Genomic DNA, 15014 nt, shown 5'->3' with positions numbered 1-15014 from the left:
AAACTTGTTGGGGAAGAAAGGAGGGAGAGAGAGAGAGAGAGAAAAAAAAAATGTATAACCATTCTATTCTCTCTTCCTCTCATTCTTTATATATCATATGCGTTAGGGTTGGGCAAGTAGCTATAGGCGCCCAATACACTTAGGTTTCCTTATTTAAATGAAAATCCCCTTTACATTATTTCCATATGTTTACTCCTCGGGAGAATTTTTGCAAAAAGAAAACTTCTTTTCCTTTTCAAATTTGTTTCCAAAAAATTAAATAAGGAAACTTATTCTCTCTCTCTCTCTCTCTCTCTCTCTCTCTTATTTCTCAAAATCAAATACTCCAAGCTTGTACTTTAATTAATTAATTTAGGAATTATCCAAAATATAATTCAAAAATTAGAAAGTTCTTCCGATAATTAATCCAATTAATTATTCTCCACCAATTTGGAACTATCCAAAGGAGAGTTTAAAAAATTAGAAACTTCTCATCCAATGAGAATTAATTAATTAATCTCCATACACTACTACTATGGTATATACCCTCAGGCGCATACACCAAAATTACGGTTTAAATCCTCCCTGTATCTCTCATACAGTTGATCTCATCCACCCAATCCAAGACCCGGATTCTCTAAGAATCCTTAAGGGTCAAATGAGTAGTGAGTGGGATCGTTGTAGGGATTCGACAATCGATCCTATAGGACTCATAGAGCCCCATTACGACCTCGCTCTGTAGTCATACTACGGTCGGTGAAAATAAAACTATGCGTTAGGCTCAAGGGCGGGTAAATTGGGTTTTAGAAAATCTTTTCTCGTTTTGAAACTTAATGAAAAAAATTAACATCAAAAGAGCAAATTAAATAATTAAAAGAGAGAAAGATAAAATCAAAGTGCAAGCACAGATAGAGAGGAGGATAAGAGAATGTGCACCGAGATTTTAAAGTGGTTTGGTCTTAAATCCAAGACCTACATCCACCCCACCAACAACCATTGATGGCTTTCACTAAGATAATCTTCTTAACTTCGGTGAAGATCCCACCGTTACAATCGGTCTTCTTAACCTTAGTGAAGATACCACCAAGAGATGGATATGCGTCTCCAACACTCGCCCACGGAGATGGGTATCCATCTCTGAACACTTGCCAAACACAATGTAAAGAAAATGAAAAATACAAACACCTCTCTCAAGGTCGATAGCTCACTAAACTCACAACAATAATTCACTCTCGGGGATGTACAGAATCAATTCCTAGATCCAAACCATTATATGAATAATCCAAATAGAGGCACAAGGGTGTTACACACTCAAATGAATGATCAAGTAGATCTATGGAGTGAGTTGGTTATTGTTTGGAAGCTTAATGGCCATTATATAGGTAGGGGAACCCAAAACTAGCCGTTATTGGGCTCCCAATGGCTAGTGCAGAGGCAACCCACGGAGCTATGCGCTGGAATTACAACTATTTCATTTTTGTACAGAATTGTTCACGGAACTCCGTGAGGACCCGCGGAGCTCCGTCCACCGAGTTCTGTGAAGTCCTACAGAGCTCCGAGGAGGCAATTATCTTTGGTTGATCCTTGGTGATACTCTTTGTGGCCTTCTACCTTATTTTAACCATCACATGAGAGTGCCATGTGGATCTAAATGTATTGGGACACCACCTTGGCAATCCATTTTACCAATTTAGCTTGATTAACTTATATAATGTGATCCAATATGAGTCCAAACAAGTTTGGACGCTACCTTTAGGCGCCTTTAGATGCAATTCATTAAGGGAAAATATTTTACAATCTAAACTAAGAAAACTTTGTTTTTGCTCATCCAATTTGCCTTCTTCTTCCTTCCATGGGTCTCCTCTTCTTTTGGCTTCCTTGATCTTCATGATTGCCTTATCCGTGTGTCACGCCCCGAACCGAGTCCATGGCCAGGTACGTGACAGCGTCGTACACCTGCAGACAAGATCTGCAGATGTACAAGGCTACAAATTAAGCAAGTATCAAAGACAACCAATCAATGAATCTAATACAAGGTTTAATCCAACGATTCATTGAATTAAAATAAGTAGCAACCAAGACAAGGTAATCCAATTGTGTCCACTTGATGCTCCTCTCAATCACGTTCAAAGCAGGTCACAGAATCTGAAAATTTGTAATCAGCAAGGTGAGCTAAAAGCCCAATATGCTAACATGACAAAAGAAAATCGTGAGGCCAAAGCATATAAAAATGATTAAATGAACATTAACACATGGTAATATAACATAACACATGAATAAAACATGTTAATAAAGCCCCTACATTATCCAAACCAACTAAAATAAGTAATAACAACACATCCCATCACTAGCTAGGTAAAACTTTTGCACAAGGCTAACTCATGGGCCAAATTGTGTAACATGTAATTAGATGTATGCCAATAAATCATAGCAACCCCTTGCATTACAAGGTCAATAAAACAAGTGACAAGAGTACATCCGACCATCCACCATGCAATAGACACACACATGTCTAACTCAGGTACTCAAATTGTATATCATGCAAATAAACTGCCTTGACCAGCAGTACATGGGCTCTTGTCTTGGGGCCCTTCTCCTATCTTTCGTTACCTTCAACCACTTAGTCATTTCCTATCTTTCATCCATTTAGCCATGTCCCATCTTTCAACCATTTTACTTAGTGGCTGGGGTTACCGTAGTATTAAGTATTACCTATCTTTCAACCATTTTACCCAGTGGCTGGGGACATCGTAGTATCAAGTATTACCTATCTTTCAGCCATTTTACCCATTGGTTGGGGATACCGTAGTATCAAGTATTATCTATCTTTCAACTATTTTACCTAGTGGTCAGGGATACATAGTATCAAGTATTACCTATCTTTCAACCATTTTACCTAGTGGTTGGGATACTGAAGTATCAAGTATTACCTATCTTTCAATCATTTTACCCAGTGGTTGAGGATACCAAAGTATCAAGTATTAACTATCTTTCAACCAGATTTACCCTAAGTTTGGAGATATTGAAATATCAAGCATTTCCTATCTTTCAATCATTTTACCCAGTGGTTGGGGGATACCGTAGTATCGGCCGTCCGCCCGATTAGGGTTCTATTGAGTGGTTCTATTGAGCGGACGTCCGCCCCTTCGGGACTGGGTCTTTCCCCCTAGACACGATTTTTCATCAATTTCGGCATAGTAAAGGCTCTAACTCACACATTTTACATCGGAATTGGGCGTGGCCAGACTCTTTGGAAAGCTTAGAGCGAAGAACTTCCAAAGAGGCATAAAAACTTGCCAGAATCGTGCCAAAACTTTTCCGGAAAGAGGAAATAAAGGAAAATCCCACTTTATTAACCCTAATTTTAATGAAATCAAAATAATCTAAGAAGTTAACACCAAATCTATAATCTAAATATAATTTTTACCTCAAATCGGTCTTTCCATTAATGGGAACGGTCCCCGATGATTAGATCTCCCAGGTCCATTATCTTCTTCTCTTTCTCCTCTCTCTCTTTCTCTCTTCTTTTCTCTCTCTAGTTTAGGGTTTCTTTCTCTCGAGAAATCGGCCTAAACTTAGTATTTATAGTTAAGATATAAAGCTCTTATCCATCGTTGATATTTTGATAAAGACACCCCTTCAAAATTTACGCAAAACTTAAGCTCAATTTCGATAATTGCACCCCCTGTAAGCTTTTAAAATTTATGCCAATTTTTTTTTATAATGGCACCCATTTAAAAAGTTTCTACGGAAGGGTTGGGTATTACACCTTGGTCGATGCTTTTTTTGACTTTTATACTTGGCTAAAATCTAAACACTTAAACAACAAATATAATTAGTACATATAAATCACTTGTGTTTGGAATCATCATAACGAGATAGGAGATTGCCAAGAGTTGAACCATTGGGCTTACAATCCCCCCTTTTGATGATGAAAACCCACAAAGGATATGCAATAAAACTCCCCCTAAATATATGTTTTAAATCAATTAATAATTCCATTTAACATGAAGCTTTAAAACAATAACGTCCAATTTCTCCCCCCTTTGTCATCAACAAAAAGAAGAGGATGGAGAGAATATTTTTTTGAAAGATTTAAATATACAATTTTGAATCTCCCCCAAGGAATAATTCAATATAAAACTCTTCCTTTTTTATTTAAATATGCCAAATAAGAGGGGTTTTGAAAAGGAATCATGAGATTGCACATTAGGGTTGAACCTTTGTCTGAAAAAGATTTCTAAAATTCATCCATAGTCTTAGTTTTCAAGAATACATCAAATTAAGCAGAGGCCCATAAAACTAATCTATACATAAAAAAGAATAAACTTGGGGCTTTTAGAACCCAGAAAATTTTGGGTCCAAGTAATCTTATCCTACATAACAACTCTTTTTCTATCCAAATTAATTTGTTGTTTTGTAAAAATCTAAACTTATAACTAAATTTGTAATGTCTATAATAGTTGCAACTCTTTTTATAACTAAACTTATAACTAAAATCTACCATAATAGTTGCATTTAATAGACTAGTAGAAGGACAACTAGGGGTGTAAACGGATCGAATTCGGAGCGGATATGGCTATATCCGAATTCGATTACAGTATACACTATCCGAATTCGGATTCGGATTCGGATTCGACGGATATTTAATATCTATTACCGAATTCGTATCCATCGGATATTGTTCGAATTCGGATATTATCCATATCCGTTTATCCGGTAAATTCGAACATTTTATTGCAGCACTTTATCTTTTTTCTCCTACTTACTCGAATGAATTTTCCAAACCCTAAAACTAGACCTCTACATTCTCTTCACAAAATTAACTCTCAAACCCTAAAATATATGAGATCATCTTCTTCCTTTTAAAACAAAGGCAGAGAGAGAGAGATGGAGGCGATGGGGATGGACGATAGTGTTGGTAGTGGTCTTTGGTTTTTTTTTTTTTTGTATATGATGGAATGGGTTTGGGTTATTTTGATGGAATGGGTTTGGGCTATTTTTATTTTTATTTTTATTTTTCTAAAAAGAATATTCACTTTTCTTATAGAAACAAAAGATAGTGTGTCATTACTAAAAATAAATATTAATGATAAATAAAAAGGATTTACTTCTCGGATTCGGATGTTAAACGCATCGGATATACCATTTACCAGATTCGCATCCGCTAAGAGCCGAATATCTCATAAGCGGATTCGGATAATATCCGCTTGAAACAGATTCAGATAATATTCGCTTTAAACGGATTCGGTTTCGGATGCGGACGGTAATCGAATTTCTGAATATCCATTTACACCCCTAAGGACAACTATCACAACTTTTATGGTTGCAAATTAATCCACTATTACCTTCTTGTAATTTTTGGTTCTCAAAAACCAAATTTTCATTTCTTGATTTCATCTTATTCACTTCTTCTTTCAAAACATTGATTTCATGAGATGAATCAATTTTCGATTTTTCATTTCTTTTTCAATAACTTTACATTCTTTAATCAAGTTTTCATTTTCCTTTATCAATTCTTCATTAACTTGAACCAAATCACTGTTTTTGGACGAGATTATATCAATTTATATTTTCAAATTTTCTATTTCATTTTCTAAATTGGAAATTGATTTTTTGAGATTCTATTTTTTTTCAAAAGCTTGTGAGAAATATCATACAATTACTTATAAGACATCTTATTGTGTTCATGAGAAGCATCATAGTTAACTAATGCAAAGAGACAAGCATATCTGTCATAAATATATTCAAGTGAAATCCAAATCTCTTTGGCATTTTTACAAGTTGAAATATTCTCAAAACTATTTGGAGACAAGGAGCAACAAATTGCATTTATAGCTATTAGATTTAAATAAAACTATTTAAAGTCATTTTTACCCCATTTCTTTTGAGGAATCAAAAATCCATTTTAACAACATGCCAAATCTCAGTATTCAAAGACTCTAAATAAAAACTCATACGGGTTTTTAATTCCTCATACTTGGTTCCATCAAGAGGGGGAGGGGTGAATTGGGTTTTAGAAAATCTTTGCTTCTTTTCAAACTTAATTAACAAAATTAACATCAAAAGAACAAATTAAACAATTAAATGCGAGAAAGATAAAATCAAAGTGCAAGTACAGATAGAGAGGAGGGTAAGCGAATGTGCACCGAGATTCTAAAGTGGTTCGATGTTAAACCCAAGACGTGCATCCACTCCAACAATAATCATCGATGGCTTTTACTAAGATGATCTTCTTAACTTTGGTGAAGATCCCACTGTTACAACCGATCTTCCTAACCTTGGTAAAGATCCCTACCAAGAGATGCTTCTATGTCTCTAACACTAGCCCAAGGAGACAGGTCTCCAAAAACTCGTCAAATACAATGTAACGAAAATGAAAAATACGAACACCTCTCTCAATGTAGATAGCTCACTAAGCTCACGACAATAATTCACTCTTAGGGATGTACAAGATCAATTCCTAGATCCATTCCCTTAACTGGATACTCCAAATAAAGGCACAAGAGTGTTACACTCTTAAAAGAATGATCAAGTAGGTTAAGGGAGTGAGTTGGTTATGTTTTGGAAGCTTAGAGGCCAATATATAGGCAAGGGAGCCTTAAACTGCCGTTATTTAGCTCCCAATGGCCAGTGTGGAGGCAGCCTGAGGAGCTGCGTCCACGAAGTTCCTTGAAGTCCCACAGATTTGTTAGAGTTGGTGCTCTAAAACCCAGTATATTTCGTATGTTATTCAATAAAATTTTCTTTTCATGACAATTAATGGGTAACTAAAGGTTAAATATGTGTGACATGTTACCTGTTATCGACACGTATTTGTCCTTAGGTAGCAAAGTAGGAAACCCATGCTCATGGATTCATAGATCCGAGAGAGCAAGGAGATATGGGATTCCGGTTCTTTGCAGACCTTAATAGTTCCTAGTTGGGGTTGGGGTTGAGGTTGTACATCTCCTCTTGTATACAACTAGCATCTATCTTGTCCACATGCATGAGATGTGGAGTGACTTATCTCAATCACTTGGGTAGTGGACCCTAAGCAAGATAGAATAAGTACGACAATGAGATTGCGTGCTGAACAGGATCACGTTAGAATGGCTTGTGCACAGGAGATAATTGAGCTATTCTACCAGACAGGACCCTTAACATGTCTTTGACTTGAGGGGTCATATTGGTCTGTTGGCGAGTCTGTCATTTTTGGTCTATTTAACCTTGATTCTCTTCGAAAATATCATGTGATACGAGAGATTATCGATAAAGGGGATGTGGCTATTGCTAAAGTAGCTTCAGTGGACAACGTGGCAGATCCTTTGACCAATTCCCTTAGTTAAAAGGTATTTGACAAGCATCTGGAGAAAATGGGTCTAAGATACATGCATGACTGGCTTTGAGGGCAAGTGGGAGATTGTTAGAGTATATGCCCTGAAAAGCCAGTAGAATGGCATTTTCTAATCAATAAAGGTTTATTTCAAGACATGAATGGGTAACTATATTAATGAATGCGTGTGATGTGCTTATTTATTGACACATGTTCGTCCTTAGGTAGCATAGTAGAAATGCCATGCTCAAAGGATTCACAGATCCAAGGGAGCAAGGAGATATGACATCTCATTTCTATGCAAGCCTTAATAGTTTCTAGTTGGGAAAGACACTGGACATCTCTTTCTGTATACAACTAGCACCAGTCTTGCCTACATGCACGTGTCATGAGGTGACTTATCTCAGTCATCTGGGTAGTGGATCCTAAGCAAGAAGAGTGGGTGCAACAATTGGATCGTGTAACCGAACCGGATTAAATAAAGAACAACTTGTGGACAAGAAAGTATAAAGTTATTCTTCCAGACAGGACCTTTCACAAGTCCTTAGACCTGAGGGATCCTATTGGTTTGTCGGTCCATTCTAGGGTGTTAGTCTATCTTATAGTGATTCTAATTTAGACTCACATTCAGATAGAGTTATATCCTAGAGCAAACCCTCGATACCAATAGTGATACTCAACAAGGGATTCTTTGTCCTAAAATTTAGGGATTGACATCTTCAATTTTGTCAGAGCGGTAGGCCTATTAAATAGCCTGGCTAGGCGGATTTGATAAAATGTTTATCGGAAAGTTTTATGAAACATTGAATTGTTTTCAAAGGATTTTACAAATGCATTTGGAGGCCAAACTCCGCTTGATCAAAATGGTATACCAAGAGTGGGTCAAGGGGGTAAATGGTGTCCGCCTCCTGTATTACTCAACTTAGTAGATGTGGTTACGAAGAAAGGACTTGCACATACATGATGTGATTAGGGGTAAGATGATCTGACGTTCATCTTCAGGGTTACGTCTTGATGGAGGCCACTGACCTAATGCGAGTGTAGTTTAACTACAGAGCGAGATCATAGTGGGGCCCACCATAGGGTTCTGCAGGATTGACCGTCGGATCCCTGCGACGATCCCACTCATAACTCGAATGACCCAGTAACATCCAAATGGATCAGGGCTCCGCATTTTATGTAATTGCACGGACGGATATGATCCGTTAGATTAATGTGGATATTAATTATATATATATATAAATGTTGATATATGTTATACATACATGTCCTTGTTAAGTAAGTAACAAGAGACAGTAAGAGAATTTTTCGAAGACAAATTGGAGCCGAAATGACTCCCATTGGATGTGAGTTATTAATCAATTAAATTATTAATTGATTTATTAATTTATTATGTAATTAATATACATTATTATGTATTATTAATTTGATTGATAATAAGCATAATAATGTGTAATACAAATATGAGGATAGTTATTCTCAAACCGGTTTTGCAAAAGTTGCAAAATTGGAATGGAATTGGGAATTGGGATAGGACTACACATTTGGATATGGTTTGTGGGGCCCACAATACTCCTAAATCACTTGGAGAACTGCAGAAAAGAGTCCCAATTGCTCAAGGACTTTGAGTTGCACTCAAACTTCTTGTTGGATAAGAATTGCTAAATTATAGGATCTACAAAGCAACCAATTTGTTTCCAACACCAACTCTTATGAGATAAGGCCACAAGGGCTGGAGGGAGGCATCCATACACGTTCTCCCATGTGTCTTAAGTGTCCCCACCCAGCCTTGGAGGTTTGGGAGAGTCCCATTCACTCGAGGAGTCTCAATTCAAGTTGGTTTCTCAATTGGATTGGAATTGGGAGAGAGAAACAATAATTTATCAAACAAAAACTCTACTTTATATAAAGGAGAGAGGGGAGAACGAAATTTCAAGTGTGAAATACTCAAAAATTCGTTCTCCCTTACTTCCCCCCTTTGGAAAAATAGTTTTCCATCTCTCTCTATCTCTCTCTATTTCTCTTCCAATTGAAATAGTTTCAAAGAGAAAGGCTTTCAATCAATTTGTCTATTCCCTACAACAAAGGTACTGATTAGATCAGACCTTAAATAGGTGAATAAGAGTTATTTACATCCACAATAGTCCAAGCAAAGAAAAATAATCCATCGGTTCAACTTGCGGGGTGCGCGGCGTTTAGAACGATCGCAGGCGTTCGAGGAGTAGATCAAGCAGCGTGATTCCTTGATTTCTTCTTCAAAGAGGTATTTATTTATGTTTGATTAATTTAATTAACTAATCTAGACTCTAGGATCTTGGGCAAAAGTAAGATCGAAAAGAAAAATTTAAAGTTCTATGCGATTTTTGTTCCGCTGCGCATAACGGTCTTGCCGGAAGGGGATAACCTTCCTTCATGTAGGTCTAAATATATTGGGACACCACCCTCACAATCCATTTTACCAATTTAGCTCAATTAACTTATAAAATGTGATCCAATATGGGTCCAAACAAGTTTGGACTCCACCTTTGGAATCCACTTTATCCTTTTATCAATTTTGGTCTTTTTAGCCCTTTTTACTCCCCCTTTAAATTCCTTTTGATGTTACTCATTAAGGGATCGTATATTACAATCTAAACTAAGAAAACTTGGCTTTGTCTCTTCTAATTTGCTTTCTTCTTCTAGTTTTCTTCTTCCTTTCATGAATTTCCTCTTCTATTGGCTTCCTTGATCTTCATGATTGCCTTTGCCTTGACCCATGCCTCCTTGACTTTAATACTTTGCTAAAATCTAATCACTTAAACAACAAACACAATTAGTACATATAAATCAGTTGTGTTTGGAATTATCAAAACATGACAGAAGATTGCCATGGGTCGAATCATTGGGCTTACGCTGCACTTAGGTAAGTGGCCCCACCAGGATGTTACCGCGAAGTGACCGTCAGATCATTATAATACCTCTAATCACATCTATTTGTATGTCCTTCCTCCACATCCTCACCTACCTGGCTGGGCCCCATGGGGGGTGGACATTTACAAACCCCTTAACCCGCACCAAGTTATAGCTTTCAATCCATACGTTTGGGGCCACAAATACATCTGTAAATTCTTTGAAAACTATATATATGTATGTATGTATTTCGAAAACCTTTTGTTAAACAATTTATTGAATCATCTAGCTATGCTAATTTAGAGGCCCGTGCTATGATTGAAACTATAAGTGACATTCCTCTATATAAGAGGTGGAGGATTCCATGTCGGGCTTTTTTATTGACCTCGTGGGTTACCCTATGAGCCAGCACTACCCTTAAGTGATCTAGAACTACCGTTAAGTAGAATAGAGCCATAGAGATGGCTCACAGACCAATATGACCCCTCAGGTCTAAGGACAAATGAAGGGTCATGTTTGGAGTTTGAAGTCAAGCGAAGGAGAATGATGCAGGAGCATAAAGTCACATGCAGCCACATTTATTATTTTGGTCTTGGTCTTTAATACTAGTCTTTGGTCTTTAATATTTAGTTTTTGGAAAGTTGTAGTTTTCTTAGTAAGTTGTGGTTTGCTTTAATTGCCTTGAAGAGTGCTTTGACTAGCTAGTAACTTGTGTGTGTCTAGGAAATGTGTCTATGCATTTATGGAGTCTTGGACTACAAGTCTTTTGTTGTAATATCTATAAGCATGAATGAGAATGGAAGGAAAAGGACTTTGGATTGCTGTAAAAATATTCTCTGCAAGTTTTCTTGCTCTTGGAGTTGAGTGATTCCTCCTACGAATCAAGCTTGTGGCTTGGTCGCATCGAGTGGCTTCCGCGATTAGCAACGTCAAGTGACATCCGTTGCCTCCGATTGAGGATTCCCGGAACTATCCCTTTCTTGGTTGAGATCATTTTGATCTTGGCCATCCCTCGTGGGCTCCTGCCTGCATCAAAGAGCCTTATCCTTTTTTCTTGTCCACAGGCTATTCTAGAATATGATCTCGTTCGGTGCATGAACCATTTACGGCACCCATTCCTCTTGCTTAAGGTTGACTACCTCAGTGACAGAGATCGGCCACTCCAATTCGTGTATGGAGGCAATATTTTATGCTGGTAGTATACAGGAAGAGATGTCATGTCTCAACCCCAACCAAAAACCTTCCCTTTCTTGGTTGAGATCATTTTGATCTTGGCCATCCCTCGTGGGCTCCAGCCTGCATCAAAGAGCTTTATCCTTTTTTCTTGTCCACAGGCTATTCTAGAATATGATCATGATTAGTGCATGAACCATTTATGGCACCCATTCCTCCTGCTTAAGGTCGACTACCCCAGTGACCGAGATAGGCCACTCCAATTCGTGTATGGAGGCAATATTTTATGCTGGTTGTATACAGGAAGCGATGTCATGTCTCAACCCAACCAAAAACCTTTTTTTGGTCTGCAAAGAACTGGAATGTCATAACTCTCTATCCCCTTGATATCTATGAATTCATGAGCCATTCCTATGATGCTACATAAGGACAAACATGTGCCAATGTAACAAAGCACGTAACACATTCCCTTTATGTACCCATTAATTTTCAAGAAATTCATTAATTTAATCATATGCATTACATCGGGGTGGCTTTTAGAGCGTATAGTCTAACATCACCTAGATGTTAGACAAGAATAGTATAAATCATACATAATATATCGGTAAATGCATTTATCACCATTGAATAGAAAAATTCCTCATGCAAATGTCTATGTTTGTTTGCTTTCATTCAACATGCTTACATATCATTTTTTTGTGAGAAAGCTGTGGTTGGGCAAACCCCTACCTGTTCATTAATGAATAAAATGATTTACATTCTCTCATAAAGGGTTCTTGATCTATCCCTGTTTACGATGTCCAAGAGGACTTGGGGAATGATGAGGAGGGCGATTTCTTCTCCTTTGCATGGGCAATCAGTCTTTGTTAAGAATTCAAGGGCTGCATTAGATTCTCTCCACACGTGATACTCCAGCTTTTGGAATGAGTTAAGCTCTCATTGATTTTGGCTAGTGTGCGACTCTTCTTCCAACGGAACTTGTAGGAGCCCTTGATGATATTTACAACCATTAAAGAATCAGATTCTACCCATATTTTGACTGCTTTACATTTAGCTCTAGTCCATGAATCTCTTTGGCTTTCATGCTAGTGGAGAATATGCTGCGTATGAGGTCATTCATGTCTCTCAAAATTCCACACATTGTTGCTTCGTCCATTCAAAGAAGCATCTATATTAAGTTTTAGGACCTGCTCTGGTGGCTTCTCTCAATAGCATGTTTTTGGTATGTGATCTCTTTGTCTGGATGGGCAGCCAATGTTTGTTGCTATCTAGTTATTTTTAGTACTGTTGTCATCTTCAAGGTTTAGAAAATTAAGTATGTCCTTGATGATTTGCAAGATGCTATGGAGGACTTCAGTTTTGTGCTGTTCTTTGTGGTCATGAATCCTTGTATTCCGGTCCCACCAAATATTGTAGATAGCAGCCTCAAATGCTATTTTTATTGTTGTTGAGGCTTGAACTTTTCCTTTGAAGGTAGTCTGAATCCATTCTTCTTCTGCAAGATGCCTGCAAGGTTTTCTTCTGCATGTGAATCTCCTTAGGATGGACCTCCAAACCCATGCTGAGTATGGGCATATGAAGAATAGGTGGTCTATGTCTTCATGGTCAATTTTACATAGGCTGCGAGTGGTGTTCAATTTGCTTCTCAAGAAGGCGAGCCTGTCACTTGGGCTAAGTTTATTTTGGATTGCTTTCCAGATGGTAAACGCACGTTTTGGGATGTGACCAGTAAACCATATGGTTTTCGCCTATGGAGCTGATGTGTTTGGAGTTATTATCTGCTCCCATGCACTCTTTTTCATGAATCCACCATCAACATTTGGTTTCCAATTTAGTTGGTCTTTGAATTTGGGACAATGATCGCCTTTCCTAGCCCTGCCTTCAGATCTCTTACGGAAGGTTCGTTGAAGAATGCACAAACCCTGGCCATTGTCTACATGGGCTTACTCCATGCTGTGGTGCTTAGATGGAGAGTGGGGAGCATTCATATCAAAAGTAGGATGATTAGTGGAACTGGAGTCGCGATATTATGAATGATCAAAGATAGTTGACTGCCATATGCATAAATTGTTGCAAGATGTGGAGGGTGACCACCAGAGGAGTGTTTATCATTTTGATAACAAGTGAAAGCTAAGAAGACTCAAATAGAGCCGCTCTCCCCCCAAACTCTTCTTCTTCTTCTCATGATGATTCTAGGAGCCTGGAACATTAGGGGCATCTGCTCCAATTCAAAGAGAAAGGAGGTTACTAACTTCATCATTGCAAAAAACCTCCCCATCTGCTGTTTACTGGAAAACTAAAGCAAAGGCCCACAAACTTCAGGAATACACCGATCTTATACATAAAGGATGGAGATCGTATGGCAACTATTCCTTTGTCATCAAAGGTAGGATTTGGATCCTATGGAACCCTGGTTGAAATTCATGTTCATGAAGAATCTAGTCAGCTTGTTCATTACGAGGCTGTTTTTCTGCAATCGAAATTCAGATTCAACCTCACTGTCATTTATGCGCACAACTACTATGTCTCTCGAAGATCTCTTTGGTCGGATATGGAAGAGATCGCCTCCCGAACTCATCTCCCCTGGTTGGTGGTAGGAGATTTCAACGTAGTTCGTTATCCAAATGAAAGATTTGGAGGTTCTCTGGGGTCCTTAAGTGAGATGGAGGAGCTGAGTTCGTGTATCTCAGTCTGCTCCCTTGCTGATATCAATGCGATTGGTCACACCCTCACTTGGAACAACAAAAGCTCTATTGCAGAGAGAAAACTTGCAAAGCTTGACAGGGTCCTCGTGAATGATCAATGGATTACCCAAAATTCTTCCTCTTTTGCAGATTTCCTCCCCCACAATATCTCAGACCATTGCAAAATCACAGTTTCGCTATTCCCTCATCCCAGCCTTGGCCCCAAACCTTTTAAATTCATGAATATGTGGCTTGCTGACACATCCTTGTACCCAATCGTAGAAATGGCCTGGCAAACCAAAGTTAGAGGGAACCCCATGTATGTCCTAACTCAGAAGCTCAAAGAAGTTCGAAATAAGATTAGACAGTGGCATAAGGATGTTTTCGGCAGGATCAATAATGTTGTTCCTATAATTCGGAAAAACCTCGAAGAAACCCAGAACTCTCTTGCAGCAAATCCTGCGGATAGAGACCTGATTCAAAAAGAAAATTCTTTATGTGAAGATTTAATCCATGCTTCTGCCATGGAAGAAGCACTTTATAGGCAAAAGTTTCGTGTCCAATGGCTTAAGCTTGGAGATTCAAATACAAAAATTTTCTACTCAGCTATCAAGTCTCATCATAACAGAAACAACATGAGGGCAATCCAAAGAGCTGATGGGAGTGTCACCACAGATTTGCAGGAAATATCAGATATCTTTGTTGATCACTTCAAGAATATCTTAAATAACAGAAAAGTTCAGACCAAACAAGTCCCAAATCCTTTGAGAATCTTGTCTTAAGAAGATGCCGACAGCCTCACTATCCCTATCTCGGATGATGAAATCAAAGCTACTGTTTTCAAAGCTAACGGTGATAAAGCTCCGGGGCTCCGGGGCCGGATGGTTTCAACGCCTCCTTTTTCCAATCTTTCTGGTATGTTCTTGGTAACGACTTCACTAAAGCTATCAAGAACTTCTTCAACCATGGGAAAT

At 38.1% G+C, this 15014-nt stretch overlaps 1 protein-coding gene across 1 annotated transcript; it reads left to right on the top strand.

The window, feature by feature from the left end:
* Positions 1-13715: 13715 nt before the first annotated feature.
* LOC143853894 (uncharacterized) lies at positions 13716-14822 on the top strand. The gene has a single exon (XM_077363593.1). It carries the CDS (start codon positions 13716-13718, stop codon positions 14820-14822), a length of 1107 nt encoding a protein of 368 aa, XP_077219708.1.
* The last annotated feature ends 192 nt before the right edge of the window (positions 14823-15014 follow it).

Source organism: Tasmannia lanceolata, unplaced genomic scaffold, assembly GCF_043159265.1.
Source record: "Tasmannia lanceolata isolate RefF3 unplaced genomic scaffold, GAP_Taslan_0.1 ptg000020l, whole genome shotgun sequence".
Lineage (NCBI taxonomy): Eukaryota > Viridiplantae > Streptophyta > Magnoliopsida > Canellales > Winteraceae > Tasmannia > Tasmannia lanceolata.
Note: the sequence above shows the minus strand (reverse complement) of the source record. Positions and strands in the feature narration are given on the sequence as shown.